The sequence below is a fragment of the Pararge aegeria genome, chromosome 6, assembly GCF_905163445.1.
Source record: "Pararge aegeria chromosome 6, ilParAegt1.1, whole genome shotgun sequence".
In the NCBI taxonomy this organism is placed as follows: Eukaryota; Metazoa; Arthropoda; class Insecta; order Lepidoptera; family Nymphalidae; genus Pararge; species Pararge aegeria.
In genome coordinates this window covers 2,430,015-2,445,693 of record NC_053185.1, presented here as the reverse complement: position 1 = coordinate 2,445,693, position 15,679 = coordinate 2,430,015, and the positions used below count along the sequence as shown (strand labels likewise).

The following is a 15,679-nucleotide window of genomic DNA, read 5'->3' as shown; positions in this document are numbered from 1 at the left end:
GGAATGTTAGATGTCGCCTAACGTCGTTAGTCATTCTGTAAGAGATGTTGAAACGTTGTTTTTCTCTACGCATCAACCACATGATTAACCATCCCATTTAACCGCTTCCTAGGTTTAGAGAAAATAGTATGAGATTTTATACCTACGTTTACTTAAGCGATCGCGTGACAGTTAACTAGACTTTATGTGGTATCGAAGAAGCGACATCTATTGATAATACTGGGAAACCGTACTCACTAGAACTGTCAGTAGATTGCGATACCACATAAATCGTAGTAAGCTTTCGCACGAACGATTAACTAACCGTAGATATAAAATCTCACACTTGCAGTTTAATTCTCGAAAACGACTCCTCGTTTGCGAGCGAGCAAATTTCGCACTAAGGCTAACGAAGGCTGTATAAGTTGCGACCAAGGGCGGGCGACAATCAATTAGCGAGCCAAGTGTTGTAACGGTGCGGCGATTCTCGTGTTATCTAGACACAGCTTACGGCCTCGTTGGTCTAGTGGTTAGAATGTACTGGAGATCACGATTGTCCTCAACCGGGGATCGATCCCAAGACGGGTTCGATTCCAGGGTCGGACCAATGAATAGAATTTCTTAATAAGAGTTCGGAGTTTGCAAAATTGGCGGTGATTCTGCCTTCCGAACCAACTGACTTGACGTTTTAAAAGTGCTTATAAACTAGGCTTACTTGACGTAAATGAATTTTTAATTTGATTTTGAGTGACTGTGGGTGAATTTGAGTGATTGTCGGTCCAGGGCCTGATTTCTTTCCGGCCGTATCCGGGCTGCCGTTTTATTAGGATATGAGAGTGAGGGAATAGAGGGTGCAAGGGTTGGACCATTTATCTGGAAATTGTCCACTGTGGCCGAAATAGGTCTGGGAAACTGTTTACGGAGTGAGCAGTTTCCCAGAAACGGAGTGTGTTAGCAGTCATATATAAATATAAATATAGTTTCTTTAAGATGCTTAGTGCTCCTAAAGAAGGTTGAAAGAACTTAAAATATTAAAAACCTACGCAGTAGTTGACAGTACACAAAATAGATGTTATTTTTGGCAATTTTTCTTACTAAAACCTTATGCACTTTACACAATTAAGTAAAATGACAAAGTTACCTCTAGCGAACCTTTAAAATACGTTTTCCTTAGTTATTTATTAAAAGTAAATTAAACACTAGTATATAATATGATAGTACCTATTACTTATTACATTTTTTAATTTTATTTAGCAAATATAAATTGCCAAAGTACGGCTGTAAACAGAAAAAAACTATTCAGGAAAACCAAGTCAGAAATATGATCTAGAATAACATACTCGTACCTCTTCTTCGCTGTGAAGAACTTCAAATATGGAATAACAGTGTGTTATGTTGTTTGGAATACAAAGCATCTCGTATTAAATAGTTGCTCAACCACATGGTACTGCGCACGCGCAACTGATTGTAATTACAGATCTAACGCGGTTAATACTTAATAATTAAAGATTACAGAGACTATTTATGCTATTCCGGATTCCTGAATCTTACAATAATACCAAGGTACCAGGTAAGTAATATTTCAATACAACAAATATTATTAATCGTTTTCAGAAGTTCCGTTTGTATACCAACCTCTTACATTCGAAGCAACAATCTAGATTGACGGGCTCCATCCATACAAATATTGTAGTTGCAAAAGTGTTTCAGTTTGTTTGCTATATTCTGCTCAACCAATGCACCGATCTTGATGAAAGGTGCACGTATAACTTGCATCCTGGACATGGACATAGAACATACTTTTTATCCCGGGATAAATCGGGACCGACTGCTTAAATGAATCTTCGAGGCATGAAGATTGAAAACGCCTATTTAGGAACCCAGGGTAAGGAACCCAGCACTGAAAAATTCGTAACGGAACAATATAATAAATTGTATTGCTTTAACTGTGTACATTTGTTTTGGTGTTGTAAATGGAAATACATAGTTCCAACAGTTTGCCACTTTCTGGCCTGCAATTTTCTTATAAGTATATTTTGAGTTTATTTTACATATGACTATTAAAAGTTTAAACTTTAGACACTAATGAAGAACTGTCACAAAAATATTCGTTAATATAATAAAATTCCTTACTTATTACCCAAATTCTTAACCTATTTTTAAAAATATTTCCGTTTAATTTTTTACCATTAGTGGTAAATGGTTAAAAAAAATTTTACCACAAGCATAAGCACTTTTCGCAAATACGTAACATTTAATTTGAGGAACACATATATTATATGAACCCAATAGTTAACAAATTTTAAACCGACCCGCTCACCGAATCCAGGTCCAATGGATTTGAACTTTGCTATAACAATAATATTGTGTATCAGAGCGTATGAAAAAAATAAAAATATATTTACCAACATTCAAAATTCGAATAGTATTTCTGTGTGGTGACGGCAGATCAGAATACAGTTGTCACCACCCCTCCTATTCCCGCGGGTGACGTTCGAGGTAACTAAGGGAATATAACGGAGTGCGGGCATCCTCTATACTACTACAACTATCAACTGAGATCACCAACCCGTCTGGTGATTACCTGCGTGGTGATTACGAGAAAACCCTCCCCTTGGGAGAGCCCTAAAGTCAAGTGGTGGACTATTTATTTATTACTAGCGTACCCACCCCGCTTCGCCGGGCTAGATTCTGCTTTATTTTAATTAAACAATAAACTTACATCATTAAATTTTTAATTTAAGTCTCATAATATATAAAATTATTTATTTCTCTCCGTATTCATTCTCTTCTATTCTCTTCTCGAGCGGGTGAAGATCATTATCTACACCCATGTACACCGAACAATAGAATATCATCATAGTAAATAAAAGCTGTATTTTACAGTTTGACAGTTCAAAAATAGGAGTGCTCCGATCGTCACCAAACTTTACAGGATTATTCGCCTGGTCAATCCGGAGATTCCCTGAAAGTTTCATTCAAATCGGTCCAGCCGTTTCAGAGCCTATACGGAACATACCCATACACTTTCTCTTTTATATTTATTTATTTATTAACTCATTACACATAATCATCATAGGTCTTAATTTAAAGGTGTAAGCATAAACTCAAAAGAATTTTTCCGTACAACCAGCCGTTGACAAATTTTTGCTTGGTTAGTCTAATAGATTAGTATATTAACATTCATAATTAATGCTACAAAATCGTTAATTATGACTGTTATAGGCTATAGCTGGAATCGTATAGGAAACAAAAATTGCCAATGTTTCTCACACTAAACAAGCCTAGAAAATCAATTGCTAATCTTCTCACACGTAACGAATGTTTGGTTTTATTACGTACTTTCTATAACGTAACATAATAAATGATAAAACAAGAGTAAAATGGCAGAAACAATTTTATTCACTTACCAACTACACGCAAACTGGTAGCCAGTAAAATGGACAGCGTAGTGTTGCACAACACTTCCATAATACAGTTATCAGTTTCATAACAGAGTTAACCGACATGCGACAACCGTTCACTATCGATTTACCTACTTCGTACCGTGCGACATGTAGTTCAGGATTCATCAAATAAAATCAAACAGCCTTCATTTCTGATATTATAAAGTATCTGAAATAAATATACCAGAATATAAATTTATATTTACATATATATATGTATATACTCATGTATGAGGGCTTCATAAGTGCTTGTGATAGGTCAATGAATAAAACATTGTATTTGCTTCTTACTGGATTTCTAATAATTTTATTTTAAATGCTGGTCACAAATTATAGAAATCCTGTAAGATCCTTAAACTAAATTTGCCAAATCTTGTCTTAAAACGATGTATAAGTACATACATTGGGTATATTTTTAATTGCAGCAGGTAAAAATAAATGTATTAACCCTGCTTGTATCCTGGACCTTATCCTTATCCTGAATGAGCAAATGAGTGCTATTTTATGGAAAAAACGGTGATAGCCTAGTTTTTATTACTTCGGTTTCACTTTCGGGGGGCTTAGCTCGATTATGTGCGTTTTAACCAAATTAATATCACTTAATTTAACGGCTTAGCGGTGAAGAAAAACATTGTGGGGAATCCTGAATGCCTGAGAGTTTTCGGTAATGTTCTCAGCGGCGTGTGAAGTCTTCATATCCGCACTTGGCCAGCGTGGTAGACTACCTCAAACCTTCTTATTCCGAGAGGTGCGGTAAGAGGTCGATAATTATGAAAGTATAATTTTTTCTTATGTGTAAGTAGATAAGTAGGGTCAAGAATTTGACAATACAAGTCCTCTATCATTGTTTCCCAATATTAACATTAATGTTATTAAGTTAACGTTTATATGAATTATGGCGACCTTTAGCGATTACGATTGAGCGTTGTCGATTGCCAATGGAACTTGTAACAGCATTGACTCAATATTCAATACGCTATTGACACAGCTCAGCTATCGTACAGTACAGACACGGGAAAGCTTTGTAGGGATAAGGCCGCAACGTGGTATAGGTATAAAATAAAAGTTTATTCACACAGTCACTACAGAGGTTGCCGTGCTGTTTTAATCACACTTTCTCGATAGGATATAACAATAGAATAGATATCTAAATTGAATAATGATAACGGAAGATTAGTTATAAATATTTTTTTAGAATTTAAAAAAAAAGATACTTAAATTAAAGAGTGTAATTTTAAGATTACTTAAAATTACACTCTTATCCATTCATCCTCATTCATTAACGTAAAAACTTCATCAATATATCCAAAAAAACGAGACTTACACATTGTTTAAACTTTTAATGTAAAGAAAAATCATTACTTGCGATGTAATACGAACATTTGATCTTCTTCAGTAAACTAAAACATACAAACGATCTCTAGCTTTATAACATAAGTATAGTATATGTATGTAATATATTAGTTTATTTTCTTTACTTTAGCGTTAAATAACAATGTAGTTGTAGGAAATTTCTAAAGAACCATCTAAAAAATTCTTAATCATACAAATTATTAGGTAGAGCCAAATGTAGCGACAAGTATAATTTCAGAAGTTGAAAAAAAGCGATTTTATCTACGGACAAGTTTCTGAACTATATGATTGCTAAGCTGTGGCATGGATATGAATGATGGCCGAATTCCGATACGGTGTTTAGCGATTGTTGATGTTTGATTTGTGTAACCGACTTTAATAATAAATGATTTATGAAATGTTCCGCAATGACTATATAGTTTCGCTATTGTACGCCGATTTTTGCTTTCATTCAATCGATGAAAAAATCCATTATGTTATAATTGATATTTCTAAAATATAAAGATAAGTACTTATATTTGAATTGGACTTAATTTTTTAATTCAATATTTCCAAAAAAATTAAATCAATTTATCGTAGTATTGTAGATTGTAGATTTGTCTATGCTATGTTTAAATAAATGACTATGACTGTACCTTATGTCTTCAAAAAATATATATCAGAATTTGATTATAAGCCAATTCTAGCCCAGCAATTAAGTTGCTCATTGAAGGTGCCAATGTATGGATAAAAATACATCAATTCCATGCCCTGTTTATTTTGCCAGATTCTGCACAATAAACCTGTGGTTCCAGCTAGCTTTTAATTACTCATTAACGGGCTTTTTCCATTAGCGACCCCCCAAAATGGTAATTAACAGGCACCTTTGATTACAACCCGCTCCTCAAAGGCTCAAAGCCATTATATAATTTGCCACGGCTAATCGGTTCGTAGAAACGTGACACGTACGTCCCATGTACCATAGTTCAGCTACCATACAGTAGAGCAACTCCTTAACTTGCGTAGAGCAACATCTAACGCAGCGGGTGCATTGTGAGGGCGTAGAATAGTCATATTAAAGTCTAATTTGGATTTTTAATTACTGTATTATGTCAAGTAACGATCCGATACGCCGATGATTAGGCAGGTATGGAGACGAAACGTATAGGGAAGTGAATAATATATTGTATGACTATGATCGTCTGGCAGATAAATTTTCCATCTAGTTTTGAAAGTTGGTCTATTCTATCAACTGAATATAAAGCTATGTCTACTTATCTTTAATTAGTATTTAAAACCTTTGAAATATTGACTTGATACACGTGGTTACTTGACTAGGTAAACATGGAGATGCCAGTAGTTCGCTTTGAGCAGCAGATGAAAATAGCATCCAAATAATATACGTGTTATAATAAACGGGAGTAAACTTCTCCTATTCCCTGTTGCCGTGGTTTGGCAGGTGGACACGTAAATTTTATCCCTTGTCAGGGGATATAATTTTTCTCTCCTGCCTACGCTCGCCGTGCAACGATGCCAAACTGTATGATTGCTAAACCATGCTCATACGATGGTATGCGCAAAAAATGCTGATGGATCCCTGACGTTTCGGCGAAAGCCCCATCCGCTGGGCGACTCCATAACTCATATAGCATGACTAACGATGGGAGGTCGATGACCCCCGTCTGAGTGATGGCATAAACCGTGTTAGCTACCAACTTTGTTAATGTAGCAAAAAGCCATAAGGTGTGCTTTGTTTATGAAATATATCTCGTTGGGTTGAGTGGAAATTCCCATGCCAGTTCTATACGTGTGTACTCACTTATATCCAGACATGTTTCACATCCGTTCTCTCCTTTTTTTTATTCCACTACAAATTAGCCCTCGACTGCAATCTCACTATCACGGCTAGCATAGGCAGGAGACAAAAATTATATCCCCGGATTATATCCCCTGCCAAGGTATAAAATTACTGTGTCCACCTGCCAAAGCACGGCAACTGAGAATAGGAGAAATTTACCTCCGGTTCTTATCACACGCACAGATTTAAGAGCATACAGAAACCGTGTACACGTCTAATATTTAAGCTTCAAAAACCACTCTTCTTTAGTAGTGTTTCTCGAACAGGCGATTAGCCACATCATTCCGTTTAGCAGTTGACAGTAATTATTTTACCTCTAACGTTCTAAAAAATATTGTTAAAAGAAACTGGCTTGATAGAGCGCAAAACAGAGCTGAGTGTCAGAAAATGGACAAAGGCCAAGGGTACTTGGTTGCATAATTCAATTTGACAAAAAAAGAAGCTCTACTAGTACTGTAATACTGACAATATAAGACGGCCGACTGGTGCAGTGGGCAGCGACTCTGCTCTAGTGAGTCCTAGGCCGTGGGTTCGATTCCCACAACTGGAAAATTGTGTGATGAACATGATTGTTTTTCAGTGGCTGGGTGTTTATCTGTATATTATAGTATTTATGTGTATTATATTCATAAAATTATTAAACAGTTACTTTAGTACCCATAACACAAGCTACGCTAGATGGCGATGTGTGTATTGTCGTAGTATATTTATTTTATTTATTTATTTAATACTAATCGTATAAATAAGTAATGTTTAAACATAAACAGAAAATAATTGAGCGAGCTATCAAATCTTCAGACAATAGAGACATAAAGTAATCTTTTACAAGTTTTCATGTATACGCGTACGTAAGTTGGAACTAAAGGTACTATGAAAATTGACGGGAAATGTGCGTAGTTTTTACGTAAGTGCTAAAGAGTTTAAACTGCTGTAAACCATAAAATAAATAGGTGATCAGTCATCCAATTACGCCATTGTTCAAGCCCCGGCGCATAAATCACTGTACCCGAGCTGACTGCTCAGCAATGGGAAAATATTCCCCCATCAATCCGTCGGGCCACGGCCTTCAAGCGCCTTCAGGTTTTAGTGTAGGAGCTGGTGAACACACGTTCAAGTTTTGAAGCAAAGTTTGCCGGATCAAGCCAAGAATGAGTGGATGAATGAATGAATGAATAATTTTTTTTTGCACACCACACAAAAGTGATGATGATGATAATTTGGCCTTAGAAATCTTCCTTTTGTATTTGAATTCGAGGAGCCTGGAGTTATATTTCCAGGTTCCAGGTTCCATTTAACTTTAGTAAAGTTCCGATGAAAATCCTTGAATCCAAAAAAAAGGATTGTTATGTTGGGTTTCCTTCATTCCCTATAAAAGGGTATATCATATTATCATACATAAATTTATTGACACAAAAGAAAGACGTTTAAAATTTAATTAAACTGACGTTTTTCTCGAGCGTGCTCTTTGCAAGCCGTAATATTTGATTGCTTGAATTAAAACCGCACATAACTCCGAAATGATAGAGATGCGTGCCGGGTATCGGCCCGTCAACTATTTTTATACTAGCCCACGTTCTTGATTCGAGTTTATTACGATTTTTGGTGGGATAAAAAGTAGCCTATGTTATTTTCCGTCCTTTCAACTAACTCTATTCCAAAAAGCATGTCAATTGGTTGCTTAGTAAAGGCGTAAAGAAAGGACAAACTAAAAAACAAACACACTTTCACATTTATAATATTACTAAAGTATAGATAAAAAAATGGTAAAAAACCTGGAGTGAACGGATCGCTGTCTCCCAGCCTACACACAATGCTCCGTGGGTGTCGAATGATTTACACCGGGGCCCGGTATTTGCCTTCATTCATATGTATTAGCGGCAGTTTTTCACCGGCCCCGCTAAATCTCCCCTGAGTGACGTATATGACACCGCTACATGGTTCTATTATTGGTACATGGGATGCTGGCGAATTGAATATTTTTTATTTATTGTCAAGATGGAATACCAGTGAGTTAGAGAACGTGTATGGCGTCCCGGTCCTACTTGCGGTTTGAGGTAACTGGTAGAAATCGTCACGTAAGGAAACAGCGTTATGCTCAGATATTATCGTCAAGCACTGGCCGCCATTGTTTTTTACACCATCTGTTATTAATTTATGTAACATTTTTTTCCTACGCGGTATCGTACTGGCACGCTTAACCGCTTGGAGGCACACCATTTTTTGTAGTGTGGTAACTAGCCACACCTAACTTAGACTAGAGAAAATTCAGAAATTTCAATTTCTGCCCTGCAGAATCGAACCCAAGTCTCTCAGTTATAAGATCACAGTGCTCACCACTGTCCCACCATTATCTCTAGTCACTCAGTAAAAAGAAATTCTAAAAAAATGTACTATGAAAATTGGGAGTTACACTATAGTTAAGGAACATTCACACAAAAATATATACAAGCCAGATGCACAAACGTAAGCCAGAAACCCTTTCATTGCCGGATGAAAGTAAAATTAAAATTACTTATATTGTTTAATTTTAACTAAGAAGATAATTGTTTAATTTTATATAAATACTTCTACGCGTACTTATCCTTTTTTTTTGTCCACGTTACACGCTTTTTGTATAAGTACCTAGCGAACAAAGTACATAATTAAGAAAACAGGAAGTTTCAATGCAGCAACCTGTATTAACAAAAAACGGGCGAAATTATATTATTAAATTTAATACGCTATACGGCCACGTCTGGTGTAAATAGGACTTTGTTTACCTGGTCGTCAGGCATTCTTATTTCTTACACCTATGACGTTAAAACTAACCGGTAAACTTAATTTTTATGATAACATATCTTTTAGTAATATATAAAAAGCTGAAGAGTTTTTTTGTTTACTTGAACGCGATGATCTCAGGAACTACTGATCCGATTAACAAAAAAAAAAATCAATGTTGGATAGCCCATTTATCGAGGAAGCCTATATATCATCACGTTTAGACCAATAGGAGCATAGCACCAATGAAGAATGTTTCAAAATCAGGGTTTTTTTTTCATTTTAGAGCTTCCGTTGCGAGCGCTGCGTAAACGATTAAAATTTCTATACAATCATATGTGATAAAGTTGTTCCGCTTTAAAAGTTCTAAAAAAAGTCCGCGGCAGCCATCCTTTAAGGTTGACTTTTTCGCGGACGAAGTCGCGAGGGACCAGTAGTATCTATATAAATATTGTATGTTCCTAATATATTGAAAATTAGATGAAAATAATATACCGATGGTATAATACAGGAATTACATACATTTAGGTAAAATAATAAACCTAACCTAACCTAACTGAGTTAGTTATGTATTGTCTTATTCTATGTAAGTACATTGTTTCAATACAGCTTAAGTAGGTATACTTTTGTAAATTTAACAGGGCGGTCAGAAAAGTAATTTGTTTATCTTAATCTTTCTTAATACATTAGTGAAAGAAAAACAAAATGTTTTCTTTATTCTTGATTTGTATGATACCTTTTCTTGTCAAACTAACATTTCACAATAACAATAATCATATATTCGTTATCTAAATAGTCTTATGACAGCAGATGCTCAACCATAGAGTTTAATTGCTAATAAAGAATTCATATGCAAAATCGTCGCGTTCAGATCTATAAACGCAGGCGATTATGGCTCCATTCTTGATGATGATTTAATAGTGCCACAGATAAAACAATATATCTCTATATAGGCCACAGATATGGAATCCTTTAAATCAGAACTAATGCCTAGTCGGGCTGATCGCAAGGTCCCGTGTTTTATGTATGCGTTTTTACGATTTTTTAGAAATCCCGTAAAAACTTTTGTTGTCCTTTCCGTCCTTACAAATCCAAACTATGGCAAAAATCAAGTCGATTGCTTGCTTAGAGAGGGCGTTAAGGAAGGACAGACAAACAAACACATTTTTGCATTTACAATATTAGTAGTTGCCGGTTTACAGGCAGATGAGTTTTAACACCTACGCCTCAGGTTGCTGTTTATAGGCGATTGTTTTACATTTACCATAAAGCAGCTTTGTCCTTTTGCCCAGCACTGGGATGTTAATAGGCTGATTGTGATACAGGCGGCCATGCAAATTTTATTCTAGTAGAGTCCAGTGGTCTGTAGGATTCCTAGGCTACGGTAAAGGGGTATAAATGGGAACATACCAGCGCGTTCGCCGACAAAGCGCGCGAACGTGTTGACGCCATTTTGTTTGTTTTGTCGATTTATATGGCGTGCGGAGGCCGTGTCCGTCGTTAAGTTAGGAAATGGGGGCAATTTAGTTATACCATATCTGCGGCACATATCTATTTTCTAGAAATTCAACGTAATTATATCAAGATAAACTGAACAAGTCCCTGCGAGATGTCAGAAGTGTTTGAATGTTCGGTAGCTAATCGATTGTAATTTAAATACACATAGCCACAGAGCTTGTGGGCAGTTTTAAAAGGTATTGTACTAATTTTATACAGGTACAGAGAAAACGCATTCGCAGTCAAGCCAGTTAGGTGATTATACAATATTAGAGTGATATGGGGATGGTACCTAAGCTCAGAGATTGCTTTGGCTAAGCGACGTTTACGTAAAATTTGCTACTAACTTACAGTGTGCCTCAGAGAGTAACTTAATTAAACCGTCAGTCCGGTCATCACTAGCATAGATATCATGAGATTGGAGTTGAGTTAATATGAGGGACGAGTTCTGAGTACAAACAAAATCTTATTTGAGAAACTGTAGAGACAGTCTAATAAAATCTTTGAGATTGTATTAAATATCAAATAAAATTTCCCACACAGCTCTTTGGCTAATATAGCCTGAAGTAGGAAACGTGATGTTATGAATGATTCGCTTGCGATTAATGCAAGATTGAACTGACTGAAAAAAAGAGTCTACTTTTTCTGTTATTTATCTAAACGGGCCCAGATTTTATCTGACCTCCTAAATCCATTAGAGAAAGCCAACTGGAATGATAACTTATGTATTTTTCAGTTGACTTACGATTACATAAGTATATTCGTTCCCTAGCACTTTTTTTTAATCAATGACGAGTTGGAGGCCACTTATCATAAAAATCATTTTTTTAACTGCTATCACAGATGGCGTTAGTTATAGAATAAATCCCGCTATCGCTGTGCTTTGTAAGGAATAAATATATATATATAATTATTTTAAAAATCGTTATGAAACAAATTAAGAGTATTGGGGCTATCTGACACTACATCATACGTCTTCGAAAGGAGCAGAACTCTTATGCGGGGTTGAGTATACGCGTTTACAACATGATTCCTAAGGTAATTCTGGATCTACCTATGCATACATTTAAAAAGTGTGTAAAAACACATCTAATACAGCGAAGTTACTATACATTTGTTGAATTTCTTAATGACGAGGTAGATTGGAAACAGTCAGCTTCGCTCTCATCTCCCGCAAGATATACAAATGATTGTAAATATTTATGTTGGAAAAGAGCAACTACTGAGTTTCATGCCGGCTCTTCTCGGTAGAATCTGCTTCCGAACCGGTGGTAGAGTCACTACAAACAGAATATTCTTAGTATCAGCAGTGAAAAGGTATGGGCCAAATTCGAACCTGCAATGCATAATAATGCATCTGATTACTAACTTTGCTCTCATTATATGGTTACTCGTCTTGAGTTCTGAAGACAATATATTGATGTAGCCCGCTTACGATCGCGTGCGGCAGGTTAAATGTTTCGACGGAGCACCTCCACAATTTATACAATTTCGCATAATGACAGGTTCATTTATATTGTTTGATCGGCGGCGCGCGGAGATCCGCTTTGATAGCCCATCGTAAAGACCTTAACACAATGGTTAGTGATACAAATATATTATAGGTGTGTTTTTGCCCTTTTTTCTAAAAAAAAAAGTAGCCACCGAAGGCTGTAAAGTCTCTTACAGCCGCCTTAGTAAGTGCTGTCTTAGTAAGTTTTCTTTTCTTTAATTAAATTACTGTGAAAAGCAGTAATATCCTAAGTCAAATTCAAAGACAAAGACAAATATTTCTTTATTCAAATAGGCACATAGATGGCACTTTTGATGCGTACATTACATGTAAAATATGACATAGAAGTGAGTTGATGGCGTTAACTAAATTCGTCAACTTAAAACTAAAGCTACGTGGGTTCCAAACGCGCCCTGGTCTAAAAAGAAGCCCACAACCAACTTAGCCGGTTGTTATTTTCTTCTCAAGTTGAACATAAAACCTGCGGTAGTTCAGACCTTAACAGTGTGTTCGGTTCCTAACTCGTATATGTGATCGTGTAAAGGGCGCGCATTTTTGCATTTTTCTCTTGTTTTTGACCTTGGCACGCGATCTGGTCGTTGGGACCTTGGCCTCCAATTATCTCGATCCGTTGCCGATCACAAGCCAGTTAGTTCAGCCACTGGGGTGTTGTCCACTTTCCTTCCACTAAGGCCTTGTTAAGATGCTGAGTTCTAAAATGAGCTTTGAATATCAAACACTAGCATACTATCGACATAAAAGTCCACAGCATAAAAAAATATATTATATTATATATTCCTCTTGGGCGTATCCGACCACAGCGACTCCTTCTAGCTACTATTATGAGCGTATTAGAATTATAATATATTATTAGAATATATTAGCGTCAGAATTATGGTTTATAACTTCAAACCATAATTCTGACTAAATGTGTATGGTGAATGCAAATAAGACTAAGAGTATATAACGGAGGATTTACAGCGTGGTGAGTCCCGCTTACTCTGCATGTTAGGTTACTTACACGATTAAGTTAAATTATCTCGAAATAAAAATTGATTTACTATTTCTAGATAGACCGCAGATCAGAAATATGTTTATTCAAACAATGCTTCAATTGTTTTTGCTGAATTTTCTTTTTTTTTTTAGCAGTGATAGCTCAGTGGTTCCTCTTAATCAGTTTAATCCCAGAACGCACCTCTAACTTTTCTAAGTTCTGTGCGTTTTCACCAATTCACCGTTTCACCTGCATGCCTGAGACTTCTCCGTAATGTTCTCAAAGGCGTGGTGGACTCGGGCCTACACCCTTCTCATTGTGGGTGACCCGTGCCCTGTTGTGCGCAGGTTATGGGTTGATATGATAAATATATGAATATTCTTTTTCTGATATTTTGAAGTTATGGTGATAATTGTATTAGTCAAATCGAACGCTCCCAGTCTGATACAAATCCCACAACAAACTTATCCGGATAAAATTAAACCCGGCTAAGTTAGTTCATGGATTACTTAAATATAAAAAGTTGGAAACTTCTGTGTACATATATTGACACAAAGATTTATTATATGATGATTATAAACCTCTATAATGAAGTTCAGGGCCGATAAAATAATAAAATACTCAACTCCACTTGAATAATGGTGTAGTGATCTAGGAGTCGTCAGTCTTTTATATCAATATATCCAATTTAATATGCAAGTGCGATGCTATATTTCTTGCTTTGAGTAAATAAATAATTGATGGCTTCACGCAAAATGTCAGAAGGGAATCTTGTGTTTTTTTTAACATCTTCGCTCGTTCGCGTACATTAACTGCCTCATATTTCGAGTCGTAAAAGAGTCTTAAAAGACTGATGTTCGTAAATCGTTCTTGCCTATCTATAAAGCCTTCTGGCAACAGTCGGGATCGGGAAAAGGTATTCTAGATTATGCTTTTATTTTAGTTTGCTGTTGGCACTAATTGTAATGTTGCTATTCCACTTACGACTTATCTTAACATTCCGTCTTTACGTTTCAACATACTCGAAATCGCATTTTATTAGACCAGTTACCGATTTAAAAAAATAATAATGCTTCGTTTAGAAGTAATGGGTTCCTGCTTAAAATGTTTTATTTTAATGTCAATAAAAGTTAACCTTTGACTGCAATCTCACCGGGTAGTAAGTTATGCAGTCTAAGATGGGCTAACCTTGCTCTTGCCGGGAATCGAAACCGGGACCTTCAACTTAAAACCACAGCGCTCACCGGTGCGGTAGTAAAAAAAAGAGGAAATTTATATAAAGTTAGTTTCTTGATTTACAAAGATATAATATGAAAGCGGTGATAGCGCATTTGGTAGGAGCTCGACTTTACTTTCGGGGGGCAGAGTTCGAATCCCAGCACGCGCCCCTAACTTTTCTAAGTTATGTTCGTTTTCAGTAATTAAAATATCACTTGCTTCAACGGTGAAGGAAAACATCGTGAGGAAACCTGCATGCCTGAGAGTTCCACATAATCTTCTCAAAGGTGTGTGGAGTCCACCAATCCGCACTTTCCAGCGTGGTGGACTACGGCCTTAACCCCTTCTCATTGTGGGTTTATTTGAGGATGATGACAAAGATATAAAGAGATTTCGTGCTAAAGGGAGCAAGCATATTTCTAAGTTTGTATTTTATTCATTGAAGTCCAATATCCCTAAGCATAACCTACGACCAATGACCTCAAATTTTAATGTTTTAGAGACACTCTCTTGTTTATTTGTTTATGAATGTATTTGTTTTCGTGCAGTGTACACCGATCAGCCAGTGTCTTCCGCGTCTCCACCAACACGCGACAAGATCAACGGTGAAGAGAAGGCGAGGTCGCGCCGCAGAGATACCTGGCCTGAACCAGCCACTGCGTCGTCTACTGATGAGGGTAAGACAATTTTATTTCTGCATACATACAGCTTAAAACAGACGATAGAAGAACGAGTAAACTAGTAGATTAAAGCCACTTATAAGTTTTCACAAAAATAACTTAGGTACATAAAATGAAGAGAAATGCTCACATGGGAATAGAAGTTCGAGGTTTTCTGAATAGTATACGTATATAGTATAATAGTATACGTACGTACGTATATAATAACGTAATACGGAAGATCAACGTTGAGTGTTTACAGCTAAAAAACGATAAAAAACGAAACGGACTACAGAATATTTCCTAATAAGTGATAAATGTGAAAAATTTGCTTCCCAGAATTTTATGCGCACAGGTGACATGGATATAAATCAGAAAAGTGCAATAAATTCAATAATAATATTCAATTTTAAAAATATAAATATTTAACATATTAGGTAGTATTTT

The 15,679-nt window shown here is 36.1% G+C and overlaps 1 protein-coding gene across 4 annotated transcripts in view; it reads left to right on the top strand.

Moving 5' to 3' along the window:
* Positions 1–15,679, top strand: part of LOC120624436 (protein outspread) — a 407,014-nt gene that overhangs the window by 374,217 nt on the left and 17,118 nt on the right. For all 4 annotated transcript variants that reach the window (XM_039890977.1, XM_039890978.1, XM_039890975.1 and 1 more), the window contains exon 7: positions 15,122–15,250. In XM_039890977.1, the coding sequence (XP_039746911.1) occupies positions 15,122–15,250 (129 nt within the window). The remainder of the gene's footprint in view (positions 1–15,121; positions 15,251–15,679) is intronic.